The sequence below is a fragment of the Mycteria americana genome, chromosome 8 (genome assembly GCF_035582795.1).
Source record: "Mycteria americana isolate JAX WOST 10 ecotype Jacksonville Zoo and Gardens chromosome 8, USCA_MyAme_1.0, whole genome shotgun sequence".
Lineage (NCBI taxonomy): Eukaryota > Metazoa > Chordata > Aves > Ciconiiformes > Ciconiidae > Mycteria > Mycteria americana.
This window is the reverse complement of record NC_134372.1, coordinates 38813498-38834903: the sequence shown is the minus strand read 5'-3', so window position 1 is coordinate 38834903 and position 21406 is coordinate 38813498. Positions and strand designations below refer to the sequence as shown.

The following is a 21406-nucleotide window of genomic DNA, read 5'->3' as shown; positions in this document are numbered from 1 at the left end:
CCCAATCCTGCAAGAACTGCATTTCAGTTCAAACTCTGTGGGAGCTGCGGGCACTCAACAGAATTAAGTTGTTAATACATGAGAAGATGCACAATTCAAATAAAACATTCCTGCCTATACAAGCCTTTTCTTGCTATTCCTTTAACCATCCCTTCCACCTAAATCATGGTGCTATGAGGGCCCTGATAAGAACAGGGTTGCAGCGAATGCCAGCTCTCTTTCACCTCACCTGCTTGCTGTAACCTCAAGTGGGAGCTAACTCGGTATTTTTACCAAGATTTTCAAATCTGACTAGATCTGGACATTACTTCCATTAACATCACCCTTGTACAACTGGGCATGCTGGGAGGTTGGAAAACATGCAGATACTAGTTTTATTTTAATATAAATGGGCTAAATCCTCACTCATTGAAGTCAAGAGCGGAACGCCCACTGGGAGTCAGTGAAGGCAGGGAAAATTTCAAATGGAACTCATTTACCTTTCAGGGTGCAAGTCTGGCCCTCCACATCCTTTGCATGTGTGGGTGCTGTGAAACCAGTATGTTTCAGTACACAGCAGGAGAAAGAGGGATGGATACTCAAGGGCTGCACAACCTTTTATAAAGCGTAAACGGTGACAGCTAACACATTCACTTTGGTACCTGCTGCTCATGCAAACAGCTAGAATATTTAATCTGCTAGAGCCACAGCCCTGTACTTCTCATCCCAGACAAATGAAAGCCAAGCAGCTTTTTCCTACGATTCTTTTATTTATTTCCAGATCCACAGGAAAAAGTTCCCAGGCACAGGGCTGCTCGGGACTCTGCCGCACCGCGCTGCCTGGGATGAGCAGGAGCACCAGGCTACCCTCGGTGCCCACACCTGCCTCCGCTGCATCGGGACACTCTCCACTGCTGTGAACAGGAATGATACCAGCCTCTCTGGGTAGCGATAAATTAGCTTTCTGCTTAAAAGAAACTGCCCATGCTGCTTGGGCAGTTGGTTGGTATGCTGATTCACTAAACTGGTAATGCTCTTGTGTTGCTGAGAACGATAATATGGAAAAAACCAGCTTATCTTACATTCCTCCTCTATTTGCTTTTCCTGCAGCACATCCTTCTGTCCTCCAGTGCGTAGACGACACCAATTTTGCCCAGTCCCAGAATGCAGCACTGCTGCAATCATACTACTGCACACCTCCGTACAGCTCACACCACCGCTCGCTCTGGCACAAAGACATTGCGGGGAGTTGCAGGCAGGCTGTAACTGCTTATAATTCTCTACAAGCATGTACGTGATTGGGAAGTTGCATCCAGTTCTCTCCATCCGTATTTGTGTTATAACACTTAAAATGATGAATGAATGATGCTCCTGTTTATTCTTACATTTGTTTAAGCTGCACCCAACATATTTTTCCTGGCTGTTCACTTAAAGAAACTGAACATGTCAAGAACGATTTGTTAAAAAGCTATTTTGAAAGGAAAACAGCCACCAAAGCCGTTATATCCACAACAAGTAGGAACGCTTGTGTAATAGTTTCTGCTGCTGAGCCTGAGCCATTGGCAGATGAAAGGCAGAACTGAAGAGGAATTCCTAGGAGGTTTTTTGTCACTGCAGCCGGACAAGAGCAGGGACAGAGAGGAAGTGACCCGCCGACACGTCCACCGGGAAGAGCCCAGCTCTGCAGCCACGTTCCCGAAAAAAGGGGAGCCCTTGTCTAGGGGCTACGGAGAGGGAACCCGCACCCGGGAAGGAGACAGCAATACACCTGCTGCACAGCGCATGCTCGCCCTATGGAATTAAGCTTGGAAAAAACTTCAAAATAGTAAGAAAACTGTTAACTGTTGGACTCTGATGAGGTACTGAAAGCTGAACCTGGCTTTCTTATGTGACTGCGAAAGATTCATTCTTAAATACAATACTATGGTCATGGGTTTGATTCTGGTCCCAGTGAAGTCAAGGCCAAAACATCCTTTGATTTAATTGAAAGCAGAAGCAGGCCCCCGCTTTAACCCTCGCATCTGCAAACAGAATATAACTGGATGTGAACAGAAGAGGAAGTATTTTTGGAACTGGCTACAAATCCATGCGTGATTTTTTTCCCTTTTGTAAGATTAAAAAGCGGTCATTGAACTTTTTTCCTCATTCAACAGCAGTGTTAAGTACTACTGGCCCAAATTCAGCCCTCATTCCCTCCCAGACAACCCCAGCACAAGCAGAGGACCCAGTCTCTCTATTGTCATCTACTGGTTCCCATGGAGTTCCACTAGCCAAATCTGTCCGTGAAATTGTCTGCAAGTTTTGCAACAGCAGAATTTAGGCAGTGGTCTCCTGGAAGGCACGCCACATTCCCCAAATGCCAAAGCTGCAGCCTTTGGTGTAAATCATACTGGTACAACTTGTTGGCATAACACAGTATGACACCAAAGAGGTTAAACAGAGTCCCTAGTTTTCATTGTTCGCTTTCTCAAGAGACAGATTTGCTGCTGCAAAAGCTTCTACCAGATCTAAATGGATTACCTGCAGCACTGGTACCATCTGCACTCCATTAGGAGAGAGGCGTAACAGGAGCCTGCCCTTTGGACTGGGATTCCTTCAGCGCTTCGGCTTTACGGTGCAAATCCAGTTTCCAATGCTTGCCAACTGATCCCTTCTGAGTCTGACTAAGAGTAACAGCGCAAATGCTGCATAACAGCTTCCCAGCATCCACGTGCAGGACTCCTTTCAGGTTTTGCTTTACGTGGTCCTCAGCAGATAAAAAAGCAGCAATTTTTAGCCCTTGAACGCACACCATACTGCAGCAGAGTAAAATCAACACCGTACATATGAACACCGGAATACTTCTGCTCAGCCTATCTGTCCTGGTGCCCGGCTCTGACAGGCAGGCAGTCGTCACAGTGACTGCATCAATAAGGAATGCAATCGTGCGCGCATGTGAAGCCAATAGCCATCCTGCCTGCCAGAGTTTCAAGTGAGAGCAAATCAGGTAAAAACAAAAACCAAACCCCTCTAAAATGTTTACAGGTGTCATTTCTTTTTTAAGCATCAAAAGATTGAAGTACATGCTAATCACAGCAGATGAGGTGAAAGAGTAGGCAGTTTGGGGGACAGAGCATGGAGATACGAGTTTATAACGCTGGAGTTTAATTCCAGCTCTGCAGCTTCTCCCAGCTATCAAATTGGGTTAGGAGGGCCACCAACCTGGTGTAACTGTATCAATGGAGTTACACCAGGGATGAGAGCGATTGACAATACTTACCTGTTTCAATCACCAGATTACACATCTAATGTCAGTACAGCACAAGGGAACAAGCTGATGTGCTCCAAGGACTAGGTATACTCATCAAGTTACTACATTTCATGTAACAGAGAAACTTGGCAAAGTCAACGGGGCCCAGCAGCATGGGGCACGACCCGTGTCAGCTACAGCCTGGCATCCTCCACACCATCTTCTTACTCTGTGCTCAAGAGATCTAGCCTCCCTTACGCTTTCACATATGAATCCTGTGTTTGCATGCCTGCATATTTCTTCTATTTAAATATGCACTTTGTTCTTAAAGATTTTATTAACCCATGAATAGATTAATTCTGATTTCAGTTATACAGGTACGAATTTGGAGTAACTCCTTCAAAACAGCAGCGTCACCTCTTGGGAAGGCCGTCTGACCAGGAAAGGTACATGCAGGCACCTGTCAGTGCACAATGCTTTGTCTGCATTTGCCTGTTGGGTTTCCACCTTCGGATGTTTTTGAGACTGAGTACTGTGGATACCCAGCAGAAGCATCTTACTACAATGTTCAGGTTCTCGTAATTCCTCTCCACACATCACATCAGTATACATCCCTGGTGTAACACCACAGAGGTCAACAGGGTTACACTAGGGATTACTTTGCCCAGGTTTATTATTAGGGCAGTTTTCTAAAAGAATAGGCTTTATTTTGTTTCCATTTAAGCTTATGGTAAAAGTCTCATTGACTTCACTGGAAGAGAGATTTGGCCCAACATACCAATATCCAAACCACCTCCATTTATTTCAGTGAAAGTAGGCAAGGAATTAATAAGGTCCAATGTATTTTTAAATCTTAGATTTCATAAATGATCACAAGCATGTAGGTCACAATATATCCACAGAACGACACCTACGACAACCACCAGTGGGATCATTAAAATAATTAAGTTAGGCCTAGAGACAAATTCATTTCATAACATGTTCCTTACAAAACAGATACCCCCTTGCTTCATAATCTACGGAGTCTGTTTTATAAAATTCCTAAGTAGTTCATGAAATATCCCCCTAAGCAGACCAGGTCTACCTGCCATTGCAGGGTCTTTATAAGTCAGAAGTTTATAAACCAAAAGACAAACACCAGTGACGTGTATTCAAAGACCAAATACGAAGAGGTAACGCCTCATCTGCTCCACTGGTGCGGTGGTTAGCTGTGACCTCAGGATACGATTTCTAGCACAAAGCTACCAAATCCGCATCTTTACGTCACTCTCTCCATGTGATGAGGGAGCTGGATGATGAAGCAACCAATAGAGGACATTCCCTTTGCTTTAAGTGTAAAGTGGCTACCACTGTGAACCTGAGCGCAGGTGCAGGACTTTACACCATGCTCATCAGCAGGAAGACAGCCTCCGCTAGCAGCACAGAAAAGGAGGAGACAGCTTGCTCCCACAGTATCCTATGGGAGTGGTTTCTCAAAATATGGTGCTAATGCTTTTCATGTTACTGCCCTGAAAATGACTGCTGAAAAATACTTAAATTGTGCTGCTGACACTAAAGTGCCCTGTCAGGTGAGTGGTAAGCAAAAGAAGCAATGAAAGAAATTACAAAGTACTTGACCAGCTAACCTCAGAAACTGCTATAAAAATAGAGTGCTAAACAAAAAAAAAAAAAAAAAAGGTTGACTTTTTGGTCTCCTTGTCTGCTGGGTTATCTGTGTGAATTTTAATAAATCAGATGAGTTTTCAACCCGTTGTAAGCAGGAAGGGTGGGAATTACTAATGTGCGAAGTGTATCTCAGCTACAGTCATGTTATCCTTGCAGAAGAAGAAAGGAAGAGCAGAAAAGGAGACAGCGTCAGCTGAGTTTTGCACCGAAGGTAGTGGAGACACTGTTCAACATTCATCTTCTGGACTCCTTTCAGAGGCCGTAAGTGACATCCCTCCTGACCACAGCCAGGCTGCACGAGCTGCACAGAGAAGCCCGTTCTTCCTTTTGACTAGCCAAGCCAAATAAGCTAGTATCTGGATAGGAATGTGCAATTTTCTCAGATTCAGGGGTTTTTGAGCAGCTTGTGCCAGGTGTAGCAACACAGCCATAATTTTATTTTGATAAGTCAGACAAGAGTGATTTGCTGTCTTCTCCTCTCCATGACTAACTTGGTCTGCCCCTTCCTAGATGCCGTAATACCCATTTATGCCTAGAACTCCATGCAACCAAGGCTGTAAATGTATACAGAGGAACAGTAATTTCCAAAAAAGTGTTCATCGGAGACCAGCTAGGCAGTATTTTCTTGTACGTTTCATCAAATATTCCAAGTAAACACACAAATAATTCATTCATCGACAGGGCCCAATATCAGCACCCAATTACAGTAAGATTTGTACTCCCAAAGGGTAAACTCTGCTTTCTTCTCCAGAGCCTGCGGGCAGTCCCCAGGCAGCGGCCGTGCCAGGCAAGGCAGCAGTTATGAAGTCCAGTAAGGAGTAAACACCTTTATCACAGCAGACAGCTCAGTTCTATTGTGGCTCCCTACATACCAGTTTGTAGGAGATCCTGGAGAGGTGGATGCAGACAGGTCTGAGGAATCTATTTCCATATAAATTCCTTCCCTCCTGTCTCCCCGAGTCACTGGAGTGAAGGGTTAGGGTTACAGGGACTATTCTCCTTTACCACTAAAGCTACCACTCCAGCTGTGCAACAACAGCCCTGGGTAACGTGGGAAAATCTGCTATCGTGGTGTGCTTCCATGGGCTCTGCCAGACCCTGAATCCAGGACTTTTTCCCATTAGTGAAAGCTAGAGACGGGGTATCTAACAGCATCATCCCAAGCTGTAACTACATCCCTGTTACAGGTTATTTTTATTTCCCATAGCGGCCAAGCCACGCACCCCTCCTCTGGCACAGTCGTGCCCTGGTGCTCACAGACCCGGGATGGGTGCAACTCCTGCCGTAGGTGCTCCGGCCAGTTCGTCTGCAAGAGAAAGCAGTTCCTCACCTCCACCCACTGTGCTCTGCCCTGCATGCTACCCGGGAGCTGTGCTGGATGCATCCTAGCAGCAACGCACGTCTGCCCATGCTTCTCACCTTTCCCAGAGCTTATCAAAGTGCTGCACGGCCTTGTGTGACCTCAGCCACGCAGCACCCATACAAAACAGCAATACTTGGCTTTGCAGATGGGGAAAGACTGGTTCATTTTACACCGATTCAGTAGCCTGGGAACAAGAGTTCTTTCACTTGCTCCAGCTCCCACTCTGGTAAGTGCAACACCCACGGGCTTGTATGCAGGCTGGGGGGAGACAGAGGATGGGAAGGAGAAAGGCCCTTTTTTAAGGATTTCTTTCCTTATTTGTTCTGCTGGTCAAAATTCCCTTGGAAACCAAAAAGAGATTTGCTCAGTTAACAACCAAATAAGAAAAACTCACAAGATTTATCTCTAAATTGCAGGTGCATGAAATGAAACAAAAAATGATTTTAATCTCCATGAAAATTCTTATGTTAATTCAAAAAAGGTACTGCATATAACCAAAACCTCTGGTTTTCTGCTCTTTTACTTGTTCTCATCTGCAGCGTACACCTGATCGCCTTGAACAATGGCAGAGCCCCGGGGAGCCCTGGCAGGCTCACCCCTCTCTGCAGAGCTGCCGTGCTGGTGCGCAGTGTCATTACGTGTGCGCAGTGCTCGTGCACCGTGCCCGTAACTTGCATCTCTGAGCATTTACAACATGCAGGAAAAACACTTGCTCCTGCCTGTTCAGGTGTTTCGCTTTAAAGTCTGCGTACGGTTTAAGTTCACAATACCTATTAAAATTAATGAGCTTTGCGCTGCAGCCCGCATGCAGGCGCGTTTTGTAGTGCTTTGCCTGAATGTGGGCTGCTGGCTCCAACTCAGAAACTCTTTGCCTTTTGGGTAATACACAACAGTTCATAGCCCGTGAGCGTCAGAGCCTGGTGTCACCCCACAAACAGGGCGCTCAACAACTGACCTCAGTGGGAAAAGCGGTACCTTATGAAGGGTGCAATGTGTCATGGCAGCATGCTTGCCTATGTCCTTCACTGTGCTTAAAACGGAGTCATTTAGCGGGTGTGCAGGGATGAGAGAGGGATTGAAGAGGGACAAGACACTATACAGATGCTGGGTGGGTGAGCAGCATGGAATGGCAGTGGCATGGAGAGGCTTGGGGGACCCTGAAGTCAGGATGAACGCTACTGATGCTGCAGTGGTGCAGGCAGGAGGCTGTGCTGGCCCAGGAGAGCCGACACCGCTTCTGCTCCAGAGCGGGATCCTGCCCTCAAATGTGCTGTGCTTTTGCAGCCACCAACAATCTCTGGTTATGAACAAATCTGGTCTTCACTCCTTAACCTGTCCAGAGTACAGGCCTTGTTCAAGGACTGATTTACACCCTAGCTGCCAGCAGGGGGTAAGCGACAAAATTTGCTAACTGAACACTTCTTTCAGGCAATAACATGAATAATACACATATTTGATGGGAAATTAGCAAGTAAGTTATAAGAGTGACACTGGATTCCTTCTACATGAGCAAGAAATGTGAAATCCTCTCAAGTATGCTAAGCGTGGAGAATTATATAGCATAAACTTATCCAAATTAGGAATTTCCCTGCTCCCTTCCAAGAAGTGCAGAGCAGGACCCAGTACAGAGCCCTTAGTGTAAAGGATGATATGGAAAATCTGTCTTGTAGATCTCGGTAGCAGGTGTGTTTGAGCTTATGAAACCACTGTACCTGGCTATAACGGGGTCAGCAATCACGTTCTGCCAGGGACAACAGAGGGGTCCTAAAACTTGGAGAAGAGCATTCCCCTGAACTCAGTCCAGCTCGGTGTGGCTGCAGAAAAGGGGGGAGAAGAGGAAGACCTCAGGTGTCAGTGCTGAGCTCCAGCACCCAGAGAGATGGAGGTGCTGGAGGAAAAGGTAGGGGAATTAAAAACAACAGATACCTACAGAGCAGCTAGAATCAGAAGGCCATGCTTGGTAGGAGAGCTTGTCTGAAGGTGGCTCTATACAAGAATGACAGGTTTTTTTGACAAGAAACACTCAGAGGAGAAGACATGCTTTAGGGGACTCCTTTGCAAATCACCAAAAAAGTCCACGGGTTCAGAGGAAAGCGAGGCGGGCATATGGCTGGAAAACTTGTAACAGCTAAGGTCATTAGTTTCTGAAACAGTTAATAAAGCCAGTGCTGGTTTTCTTTGGAGGACAGGGCCTCCAGGGACGGAGGTGGTAAAGCCCAGATGCCCCAAGAGCTGAGATCAGGACATGCGCTATGTCAGCACTGGCTCAGCATGCCTTGGGCCACGGGGCCAAAAAGCTCCATTTTCCTGAAGAGGAAAGGCTGGGAGCAGAGAGGTCCCAAACACGGTGCGCTACAAACCGTCAGGGGGAGGCTCCCTGGGTCCTGTGCACCCACGCCATTGCCACCTAGACGTCGCCACTTCCATTAAAATCATTCCTGCTCGCTTTTGTCACAAGACTAATGCCACAGAAAGCACGAGCTTTTATAAATACATTTTGAACAAAAGAACATACTTATCTTTAATAGAGGGTTATCCAACAAATACTAATTAACCAAGAATGTAAGGTAAATATATTTACCTTTTATAGCAGAACAACTCACAAAGAGCTCACAGCAAGTCTCCGAGTCAAAAACACTATTCAGGGCTGTGAAAAGGACAGGCTTCTGATGAAAAAATCTTTTCTGCTTTCTAACAGAAATTCAAAGTGATATCAAAATTTCCAGTGAAATCCAGATGCCGGGGCTTGCTGTGATATACAGGGATTTGGAACTTCTCCTTCTTTTCCACTTGAAGTCAATGAGACGTCTGCCACTGAGTTCCCTGGGAGTAAGACTGGAGGATCTGGCAATGTCTTTGGGTATTCCTGACTGCCCATGAGGAGCTTGGACTTTTGGTGTGGGCTTACATTTTTTAAATGGAAGAATTGTCTCACTCCCTTGGATAAACACAATTTGCAACTCACTTTATAGATGTGCTAGAGTTTTGCAGCCTTTACAAACTGTCATATAAATCCATATTGAAGTGTCAGTGTGTGAAGGGACTGCTTTAGAGGTCTTCTGGGTGAAAACATGAATGGAATTTCTAGAGGAAATGCTCTCAAAGATGAATAATTTGTCTACTTAGCCAGTTACTTTAGAAATAAGATGTTGATGGTAAGAGTCACTAGACTGAATTCAACAGGTTTTTTTTTTCTTTCTACCTGTTAACTCACAACTACCAGAGCTGGGAGTTTTGGTGGGAGAATAAACTACTGAAGTTGAGCCTCAGATCCAGGTAAGACAGCATCAGCCTCCTTGTACCTCCAAAGCTCGTTAACTTTAATGGCAATTTTGGGTATGCACGGAAAGCAGTGTCAAGTAGCTGTAAGAAGAGGGATTAACAATATTATTTCTGAGATAATTTCTGTGACCACCATCATTATGCTGTTGTTGATGACAATTTCTTTTATATGTTTCTCATTTTCCTTGCCTTTCACCCTCTGAAAGGCCAGCTTTCTTTCTTGTACAGCGTTTCATTCAAAAAGCCAGCTGGAAAGGTGTGTAAGAGTAGTGCATAAGGTGAGTGTGAGTGGTTTAGAAACCATCTTTGACAGTGGCTGTTTAACCCTCTTCTTCTTTGTCGCACCAGTTGTGCGCTGCTCAAGTTTCCTCCTTTTTAGATGAGAGAACTTATGTGGCCCATAAAAATTTACTGGAAAGAGGGCGTCTACCCCCTTTAATGCCTAATCTGGCACCCTTTACTTATGCAAATTTAATCAATGGACAAATGCTCTTCTCACAGCGGCTGCACTAATGCAAACAACATCAAAGGCTTTGTCAAAGTTACTCTGAAACAACTCTGGAATCACTGAGATGCAAGATTTGGCCTCCCAACTTCACATCACCAGCCATTCACTCACGTGAGTAAGACTTCCAGAATCGGGTCCTTTCTCTCCCCGAATCAGAGCCAACCACATAACTTGGGAACAGCCAAGCAGAGCCAGCTCAGTGGGCTGAGCACAGTCAATCCTAACAAATTACAATAAGAAATGTATCACGCTGCCTGCTGTCAGGTGTAATTTATATCATACCAGAGGGGTGACTGGAGAGCAGGTATAGGCAGGAACTGGTCATACCTATACTTGCTCCTGCTGGGCCTGATCTGGCAAGCTGCTGGGAGCTCTTCCCTCCCATTGAAGTCAATGTGAACTGAGTTTGTTCAGGACCTAACAGGACTGGGCCTCCTCAAAATACTATGAAAGGATAAACACGATTCGATGATTTATTTTTTTCTGTTTTCCATTAGCATGTGATGTCTCTGTGTATGCATACCCTGACTGTATTTATACACATGCTCGCAATCTGTATGTGTCTTTAAACATACGTGTACAGTATATACTACAAGCTAAAAGCCTACTTAGGATTTTGGAGCACAGAGAAAGAAATAGAGATTGTAACACAAATAAACAGGATGTTTATTCCCACAGCTTTCAATTTTAGTGAGCACAAACTATTTTATGTGACTGGAGCTAAGATTTAGCAAAGCATTTCAGCATATGCTTACATCTTTTGCTGAAATACAATCTACAAATTTGTTTGATTTCTTAGATTTGAAGCTTTTAAACTCACACTCAAACCAAGAGTTTAATATGCTGTCCAAAATAATCCAGAAAGCTCTGTGCGCAGACGAGTACGGCCATGTCTCTATATGTGGCCATGCATGTTATCTCTGAGCATAAGCTAACAGTGCTCTGGCGTTATTTCCAGATGTCTTCCTCAGAAAAGCTATCTCCTTCCTCCTGCACCTCTGAGAGACCCGGGATTCCCTTCCCAGCCACACCACTGCAAAGACAGTCTGTGCCTTACGGAAGATACACACCAGGGCAGCGAAGCACCATCAGGAGCCCCAACCATCCCCACTGAAATAACTGCAAGTACTTTGCCTTAACCAGGAATGAGAGCAGGCCAGACTCAATGGGGGGTAACCAACCAAGTCTACTACGCAGCACTGCAGAAAAACAAATAAAAAAAAATTTAAAAAGGGAAAAAATAATAAATTAAAGTGTACGCTTCATCTAGCTTCATAATGTACATAGCAATATGTCCTACTTGGGATGCTGGTGAAGGGTTATCTTTTGCTATAAAAATATATGTGATTTACAGGTCCCATCCTGTAAGCTCTTACTCCAATGAGAACTGAAGTTTGAGCGGCTGAAAAAGCATTCAAGCCTTATGAGATAATACAGCAATACAAATGAAAGACAGTACACAGCAAAACATCAGGCAGCACGTGAGCTCTGGTCAGTCACAGTTTTGTACTTTCAGTTTAAACAAAGTACAAAATCTGAAGAAATATGCTTTTGTTATTTATCAAACAGAAACAAAAAAGGTTTTAGATCAGTACTCTATTCTCTTTAAATGAAATCTGTGAATTTATGTATATTCTCCCAAAGCTTCCATAAGTGAAGCTTTTATTAAGGAAGCCTGATATGGGATGTATTTTAAAAATAGTGTCAGCAGTGATATTTTAAAATGTGGAAACAGATGTGCTACTCTATTACAACTGCTGAATCTTCTCTGTATTTTTTATACCATGAAGCATTTGTCTGCTTCTCTGTTATAAATCTCTCCCCACTGAACAGATTTCTTCCCTATGATTACAGTAGTACCACACAGACATCATTAAACAGACGCTGTCCAGAAAAATCATATTGTTTTGGCCTGACTGTAAAATATAGGTATTTTAATAATTGTTTCTTTTCCATAGAGAATTTCAGCAGCTCCCTTTCCTTGGAATGAAATCACAGCCATATGCTTTATGACATCAGAGGCGTTTCAAGGTGTCTCCATAAATGTCATTTATTGCTTGGGAACCTGCCAAATCTGTGCAAAAATCCCTAGTTCTTTTAAAGGAAAAATCTTCAAATGAATCTAGAGCTTTACACTGGTTGTCATACCAAAAAAATAAATCTACCCCTTATGGAAATACTGGCCATGCAGGTAGCAAAACCTCTGGCAATGAACCCTGCTGACCTGGGCTCTGGTTTGCTTTTGAGTCAATAGTGCCTCCTTTAACCAGTCTGCTGGGCACCCTGACACTGCACATCCACACCTTCTCTTGATCATATATGAGGCGTTTACCCTCCTGAAAAATAAGCAGTCTGAATGACAAAAAGCTGAATTGGTTTAGTGATCATAACTGTAAGTCAAAATCGGGTATGTCTTAACGTACTGCTCCAATGACTGCGCTTTAGCCCTTAACACAGCGGTCCCTTCCACACTACCTTCATGGGCTGGATGCTGCCCAGGATCCCCCATCCTTCATGGTGCCCAGTGTCCCGTGGGACTGGAAGCCGGGCAAATCATAAAGAGATTCTATGTCATATACAAAAATATACTCTCATGCCACATCTATTCATAATTTGGCATATCTGGAGTCTACTCTGAGATAATACTGGCCAGATCCAAATAAATCTTGCCAGACATGTCACCAACCTGTCCAGCACAAATCAGCTACCTTTAAGCATGCAAAGACTCAATCCAATCTGCAGCTGCAAGCAGACAGGGCAGGTCGGCTGGCCACTGCCCGAAGGAAATGACCACTGACACTGAGGCACACAGCTACCACTGAGGTTAGGATTTTGGCTGGCCGACAGAAGCATCCATTAGTCCCAGGGTATCAGAGCCGTTCTGTTTTCTTAAGGAAGAAAAAAAGGCTTTTTTTTCCCCTAAATCTGAAAGAAAGAAGTTGCTTGGTACAGTTGGAAATAATCTAGGGCAGCACACCAACAGGTGCTTCAAACGTATCGGCAGAGCGCAGAAGATGTTGAGAGAGAAAATGAATAGACTCTCTAAATAATACATAAATTTTACAGGCTTTTTTTTTTTTTAGAACCCCAGTGAAGTTACTGTATAAATCGGAAACTGAATTATTCATAACTGGTGAATATATAATAAATCGTATTTCACACTGAAATATTCCTCACAGGTACATGCCTCTTCCCATGCAATGAACAGAAATGGGCAGCGAGCCTGAAAACACCAAGGTCTTACCTGGAGTCTGGGTACTTTGTCAAGGTAGCCAGGCTGCTGGTGTACATGTGTCCTCCTACATCGATGTGCACGGGAGCGTTCGACTTGGTGAGTTGAGCTGGGAGAGGAATTCCTTGAGCAGCCAGAGGAGAAACCGGGGACCGTGTTAGAGACAGACGGGACATGCTTCTTCCCTCCTGCAAAGGGAAGGCAAAATAGAACAGTTTCTCTTAAATGTAGTGGTGTGTTACCTTTCTTTCCAGAGTGATCACAGATCTAATCAGATCATTTTTGCATCTGCCTGATCACATATTCAGCTAACAAATTATTGCCACCACTGTAATTAAGTGTATTTGCATCATTTTCTTCAAAGTACCAGAGGGGAAGAGAAAGATGCTTATTAGCAATAAGAAATCAAGAAAAAAAAATTTCAAGGTGTCAGCCTCAAGGGGCATAAAACAAACTGCAAAATTCTAATTAAAGGTCGCGGGCTTATGTGTTAGATGTGAAATATCCCCTGACAAACGAATAACCAATTTGTGAATTGGGATTCAGGGGTTTTTGCAAGTTTGTCTCAGTAACGAGACACCTCTAAATTAGTGACTTCCTCAATACCTAAGGCATTTAGTTTATATATGTAGTAAATTTCACATCAAACTAAGATCAATTTTCTGGTTTATTTTCAATAATTGTGAAATAAATGGATAATTTTCAGTTAAGCCTTAATATTAGACATAAAGAACTAATAAGCTTTTAAACTGAAAGCAATTAATACCTGGAAGCAGTGAAAACAGTTAGATCTATAAACTGACCCATGCTTTCATGACAAGACGCGTTAGAAACTACTGTACAATCTGGCATGTGAAATTACAAATTCAACAATCTACCTAATGTTTACTGCTCTAAAAATATTTGAAAATTAATGAAATTTCTGAATTGAGTCCCAAAATCTTCAGCTGATGTACAAAGTAAAAAATACTGAAATGTCTTAAAAATGAACAGGACAACCATAGCAAAAGAAAATTCCTCAATTCTCTTCTGTAAGAAAAGCACAGCTTATTCTGCATGAAGTGTGTGTCTCAAAGCTGATTTCAGTTAAACCGGTATAGATGGCATACATGTCAAACGGAAAAATAACCTTTTATAAAAGTTTAAGAAAATGTCCATCCTCCCCCTTATTCCCCATCCATTCTCCCCCTTATGGGTAAAGCAACATATGCAAAACATTATAGCTGAAGACATTTCTGAATATAATCTAATTTTCTTGGTATTTTGTTCTGCAAGCATGCTACCAAGCATCCAGGCTCTTCCTTACATCTGACAAGCACTTTACATGCAGCATTGCAAAGTGAATTCCTGTTTCTCCCGCATTACTTTGACAATGTTTCTTAGAAATCTAAAGCTGATCTCGCCTTTCTCTTAGCAGTATTTTGCACAAGATGCCTGGCTACACCACTCGATGAACATACAATTAGCAACATTCTTTGTAAAGAAAAAAAAAATTCTGAGCTATATAGAAAGGGATTGGAAAATCTTAATACATCTGGACAGCTTCACAAAGTCATCACAACATCTCCGTTTACTGTATTTCATCTTGGTTAGCTCCTAAGAATTTCCTGCATCTACAGCACAGAAATACATCACCCCATTATGAATCCACATCCTTTTCTCTTCGGAGGCTGGATGGACATCTGCACTGAACACGAAGCAAATACCAACTCTGTCCTAGGACTTCTGTGTCAGCCGATGCGAAATTGGGCATTAACATTTTTACTACAGCACCACCTTCAAGGAAAGTGATTGAATCCTTTCATGACTGAAGACATTGCTTTCTTGTTTCCCACAAGAGCCTGTTGTGGGCAATCTTCAGTAAATATGTCATATAGCATAAATAAAAGAACTAACTTTTAAAAACAATGTAGTATGTAAGTACCTACAGTATTTTAGCGATGTGTTTACTAATCTGTGGGTGCCTCATCTGTCTGCCAACACAGACAAAGGGTTGGTTTTTTTTTTTCTTTCTTACCAAAGAGCACTGTAAACTCATGTTCACTCTCTACTCCTTCACTTAAATGAAAGGGTCAGAAGATCCAGGCTGAATGTCAACCCTGTCTTTGTTCAGACCCCAAGTATTATCACTAATGATAAAGGTACAGACCTCGCACGGTACAGAGCTGCCTTAGAAATAAATCTCGCACAGTTTCACAAAACAAGTGCCTAATTAGGGCTCATCTGCACCCCTTGTTACAATTTCCAAATGAAATCAAAGGACTTCCAGTCCTCTGTAAACGTGTCTTACATTTAACCATTTGTCTTGAAATACAGACTTCAATTTTAAAATATGCACAGATAGCTGAAGATCAAGTGATCTGAATCTATTTGTGCATATTTAAACACTGCTGCTATCTTAGGATTTTGTTTAATGTTAGTATACCAGTAAATTCCTTGATCTGTAAAGAGTCTGAGATTCTCAGTGAGGCCATACTCACACAGTAGATATTTAATTTATACTATTCACTGGAGGGACCTTTTGAACAATCCTCTGCTTTTGGCATCTCTCAGCTAGAGCATGTATTGAAAAAACACTTAATTATAGAAAATCACTGGAAAGCTAAAATAGTTCTCAAACTTTTATGGCTTTTCATACTTATTGAGGGTGCCACTGGCTTTTTGGGGGAGGGGAGGAGAAGGGGAATTAAAACACAGGCTTTTCCCCTGGTTGGAGAGGATTCGTATTAAAAAAATGAATCCTATGTTTTTATTAAAGTTGTGGAATTCCATCATTTTCATACGAGCAAATTATCAAGGGGCGTAATTGTTAAGCACTACATAAAGGGCACTGAAAACACTCCTATTGCTCCAAAAAAAGAAATACCCCTATTTCTTAAGGTACCATAACCCTATTTCTAATGACTCCTTCCTCTTCTTAATGTAAAACACAGCTAAAATTCATCACACTGAGTAATGTACTTATTTTATGCACAAAGCAAAATCCTAAATGTATTTATCCAGTGAAAGTCTTTATGCACATATTTTCTAATACTGATGTGAAAATTAAAACCTTAAGGGTAAATATCGCAGAAACACTAACAAACTTCATTTATTAAACCATGTAAAATAATCCTTGCTCTTTAGTTGCCTACAACAGGATACAGCATCCCAACTAGTGACACAGGCAATAACCCTGCTCTAATAAGTAACACAGGAACCTGCTGAAGGCAAAATCAATAGAGCCTGATTCCAAAATTATCTGAATATTTAGTTTTTCAAACATTACACACCAAGATCTTTCAGAGCCAGCTTATCTTTTTCTGCCTTTCTAAGCTAACTGCATAAGTACTGCTTGTAAAAACTATTTGCCCATGCAAAGTGAAATAATCACAATGCCATGCTCATTTACACACAAAATGATTTTGTGTCCCATTGTGCTCACAGTTGTTCAGCTCTCTAGGGGTGATTAAACTAGCTATGCTGCTACAGCTTGAGATGATTTCACTGAATCGTTTCTCCATGAAGTTGCTTCTTTGCTAAGCTGTTATTTTAACCATAAAAGGTAAACAGAAGGCAGTTGTAAGAGCTCCATTCAGCTCCGTGCCCAGGGCTATAACCCTAGGGCAGAGAATGCTGAAAGACTGCAGAATTTTCCAGGGTGTTGCCTTTCTTGCTCTAAAGCCTTCAGGAATACTGTTCATTTAATACACACTCTAGATGATACATTTCAGATCCTACTAAAAGAAAGACTTCAAAAGTGTAAGAACTTTTGGGCGGATGAAGCTTTCCCACCTCTGCACATAGCTCGGGGCCATGGTAACCAATACTGCTGTTGATGTTGGGAAAATACAGTAGAAATAAACTGCACGGAGCAGAGCAGACAGATAGGGACAAGGGAGGTGAAAGGTTGCAGGAAAGAAACAGGCAGCAGTCTGGAAGGGATAACGAGAAAAAAGGGAAAAGAATGAAAAAGGAGGCGGCTCTGAAGGAGGGACAAAGTTAAATCAAGGAGCAGGCACTTAAAAGACTACAGATGGGAAGCAAGACTAATTAAGGATGTAAAAGCGCTTTGTTTCTAAAGTTTATTGTTGCCAGGATAAAAATTAATTGAAACTAATGCTGTTATTCACTCGTGCAGTTTAATTCCTTCATGCACATTTAAGACGTGAAATGAAAACGGCAGGTTTAAGGACCTGCCATGAAGCAGCTCTCTCCCGGGGAGCCAGGGTGAGGGCAGGTCGGGGCCGCAGCCCGGCCGAGCGGGGTCCAGCCGGCCGCAGGACCCCGGCCCGGCTGGAACCAGCGCAGCACCCGCGGCTGCTCCCCGGCTGGTCCCTCGGTCGGGTTCCCGGGGAAGCTGCTCTCCCTCCCCAGGGACCTTTATTTCTTCACCAGCAGATCCACGAGAGCACTGGGGGCAAAGCACCCACGGCAGCCCCCCGGCCGCCCCATCGCCAGCGCTCTGGGGCAGGCACCGGCTGCAGAAGTTACCCTGGCGCTCCCGTGACTTCACGGCAACGTCGGCGTTTCCCCAGCCTGCGTTTAGCGCAGCCAGAGGGGCACAACTACAGACTTGGCAATTACCTTTGTCTCCACACAGGGACGGCGACCGCTCGGGTCTGCCTCCAGAGCCACTGGGAGACAACTGCTTGCGCCGTGAACCGAGCCTGAAGACAAAGCAGGGAAGGGGGGACTGCAAACCTCGGGCCCGATGGCTCCAAAATTAAAAGTCCGTAAACATTTGCACACACCTCCGCGCTACTTCACTGAACACTGGACCGAGTGACAGAGGAGATCGTGCCCAAAACTTTTACAGGGGAGGGGGGGGAGCTCCCTCTGGAGCTCTGGTTACCAGGAAAAAAAAAAAAAAAAGAAAAAAAAAGGCTTTCTCCGTCCCCCCCACCTCCCGCAACCCGCCTATCTCTGGCAGTCTCCGGTCTATTTAGTGCAAGTTTCACGTCACCCAAATGCCTTTCCCTACTGATGGTCAGGGAAATCACAGCAAGCAACGCACCCGGTCACTCAACTTCTGCCTTTTTCTTTTGAAGACACACTATATGTTCAAAGGTAAAATTCAGCAAAAAAAAAAAAAAAAAAGGCACAACATGGCGTCCTTTACTTATTCCCACATAACAAGAAAGGAGATGTCTTAGATGAATGCAAGAAAAAAAAAAAAAGCCAACCCCGAATCCCCGATCCTGTACATTTTCCGTGCAGCCAATGGTGGTGAGCATTAGCCAGGCTAATGTATTAATTTTGCAGAAGTGTGCCACATCGCATGCAGGAACAGAAATGCAAACTATAGCCTAGAGTGGTTTGAAGTCTACCCCAAACCAAGCCTTCCACTCTCACTGGCGCCAGAGTTTCATTCACAGCCCGCCCGTGTTTTCCATACGCGGCGCTCCCCATTGTCGCCCGCCTTCCCTTTGTGCCGAGCCGCCCCGCCGCCAGCCCCCGCGCCCCGGCCCGCGCACCCCCGCGCACCGCCGCGCCGCGGCACCCCGCCCGCCCGCCCGCCCGACCCCCGCGGCGCGGCCGCGGCTCCGCGTGTACCATGCGAGAGCGCGGAGCGAGCCGCGCTGCCTCCGCCGCGCTGGGGCTTGGCCGTCTTCAGAGCCGGCGCCGGGGCGGCAGCGCGGGCACCCCGGGCCGCGGGGCTCCGCCGGCGCTGCCCATGCTGGAGCGGAGCAAAACAAAACATACACACACACGCACGCACACGCGCGCACACGCACACACACACACACACACACACAGAGCAGTAGCAAAGCGGGGCGGCTGCAAACGGGTCCTGTAGCTTTAAAAAAACACCCCTCCGCCGCTTCTCCTCCGGAGCCAAGAGCCGAGTTAGTTTGAAGAAGAGGCACTTTCCAAAAAAAAAAAAAAAAAAAAAAGGGGGGGGGGAGAGCGCGAGAGAAGGCGCGAGCGTGCCGCGCGGCGCGGTGCAGCGCGATGCAATGCAATGCGATGCAATGCAAAGCACGGCGCGGCGCGCACGGCGCGCTCCGGCCCCGGCACCGGCCCCGGCCCCGGCAGCCGCGGGAGCCGCCGCCGCCGCTTTCCTTACCTTGAGCTCAGAAGAGATCTGCGAGCCCCGCTTTGGCTTTGGGCTCTGCTGGGTTTGTGTGTGAATGGGCTCAGCTTTTTGCTTTTATTACTATCTTTGCTCCGCAGATCCTGCTGTGATTATTATTATTATTTTTAAAGCTTCTCTCTCTCCTGTCTCTCCCCCTCTCTGTTTTTGCTGCTTCTTTTTCTATTTATTTTGTGTGTGTGTGCGGATGTGTGTGTGTGTGAGGGGGAAAAAAAAGCCTTTAAATGAAACTGCCGAGGCTGTTATGAGAAGAAAGGCAATAATCCCGTCTCTAAATAACAGAGGGAAGGGAGAAGAGGAGGAAAAAAAGCGAATTCTTGCTCAGGGCTTTGCAAACGCCTGCAGGGCAGAGGATTAGGCTACAATTAGCTCAGCCCTTTGCTCTCGCCCTAGCTAATTTTGCGATGAAAATTGGATATTTTTCCCTCCTTTTGGTGAAGGTCTCCAGATTTATCCCCCCCCCCCCCCCCCGAATAAAATAAAATACAACCCTTAAAAATGAAATAGGGCTGGGAAGGCGGCCGGCGCCCCAGCCCGCGCCCCCGGCGCCCCAGTCCGCAGAGCCCCTCCGCGCGGCGCGGCGCGGTCGGGGCGGGAGCCCCGCGCTGCCCCGCGGAGCCCCGCGCAGCCCGGCCCGGCCCGGCCCTGCCGGGGGATAACGGTTCGGTGTTGGGGAGGATCAGGCCACTGTCACGTCCTTCAACAGACTTACTGAAAAGAAGAAGGAGGAAAAGGGGGGGGGGGGGGGGAAGGGGGGGGAAAAAGCTGATTTTAATCATTGTCATTTGGTCTGATGTAATATTTCCCCAGGCATTTTCAACTAGGCATAAATTTTCAGCTCCCAAATAAGTAACACAGGGCACGTTTCTCACATCTCTTGACTCCTCTGTTACAATTAGGGTAGCACCCACTCTGCACTTGTTGATAAACTAGATCAAGTTCAAAAATAAATAATAAAAAAAATAGCCCCCACCCCCCTCCTCCCCCGCAGCACCCAGCGCCGCCGGGCTGCGGACGGGGGGTCTCGGAGGCGGGGGGGGGGGGGCTGCAATTATTCCCATCCATCCATCCATCCTGCCTCCCCCTCCCTTTCACCCTTTGCTAATGTCTCGCATTGTAAACGCCAAATTTCCTGTAGGCCATTAAAACCAAATGACGTCTATCGACATGCATTGTGCTATTGCGGAGCGCCCTGGCAGCCCGCCCCCGGCCAAAAGCGCCATTTCAATTAGAGCGCGCGGCGCGATGGCGCGGGGCTCCGCGGGCGGCTCCGCGGGCGCGCACCGCGCCCGGCCCGGCCCGCGCGCCGGGGGGGGGGGGGGGGGGGGGGGCAGGGACCCCCCCCCCAAAAAAAAAACAAAAAAAACCCCCAAACAACAGGGAAAAAAAAAAAGCTCTCCCTCAACTTTCAGCCAAAGACGCGGGTCTGCCGTTGCCTGCGCGTTTTTGCAAGCCCCCGCGGGGGATGCGCCCCCCGCGCCCCGCTGCTTCCCGCGGACGAAGTTTGGCGGGGGGGGGGACGGCTCCGCGCCGCAGCCGGCGGGCGGCCCCACGGCGCGGCCCCGCGCTTGGCCGCCGTCTGCGCCCTGCGCTCGGGCTCGGGGCAGGGCGGGGCGGGGGCCCGCTGCCTACCGCGCCCGCGGAGGGGCGCCGCGCGTCCCGGCGGCCGGCCAGCCGCGGCGACTCGTCGGGCTGCAGCGCCTACTAGCCGCCGAGCGCGGCCGCGCAGGGGAGTTATGCAACGCTGCGCGGCTGCCCGAAAGGTCAGGCCGCCGGCGCGCAGGAGGGGTCCGCGCTCCCCGCCCGCGCCCGCGCTCCCCTCCGCGCCGCGGGGCCACGGGCCGCCCCGCCCCGCCAGGAAGCAGGGGAGGAAGGCAGGCAGGACCCCCTAAAATCGAGGGGTTTTTTTTTAAAGTTCTCTTCCGTGGCAGGAATAAACAGAAACTTTTCTCCTAAGGGTAGCTTTTTTTTTTTTTTTTTTAAGAGTACAAACTACAGGAGAAGAGGGAAATTTTCTCATTAAAGTTACATCCCTGCAGTTAGTTCAATTACTTGATATATGCAGAAGATGT

At 46.0% G+C, this 21406-nt stretch overlaps 1 protein-coding gene across 5 annotated transcripts in view; it reads right to left on the bottom strand.

Moving 5' to 3' along the window:
* Positions 1–20046, bottom strand: part of KCTD15 (potassium channel tetramerization domain containing 15) — a 46975-nt gene extending 26929 nt beyond the window's left edge. Inside the window, exons 1-2 of one of the 5 annotated variants that reach the window (XM_075510775.1) lie at positions 19308–20046; positions 13271–13446 (exon numbers count right to left, since the gene is read on the bottom strand). In XM_075510775.1, coding sequence (XP_075366890.1) covers positions 13271–13434 — 164 coding nt within the window. In that variant the 5' untranslated portion in view covers positions 13435–13446; positions 19308–20046. The other 4 variants (XM_075510774.1, XM_075510773.1, XM_075510776.1 and 1 more) reach the window with 4 other exon arrangements.
* Between the last annotated feature and the right edge of the window lie 1360 nt (positions 20047–21406).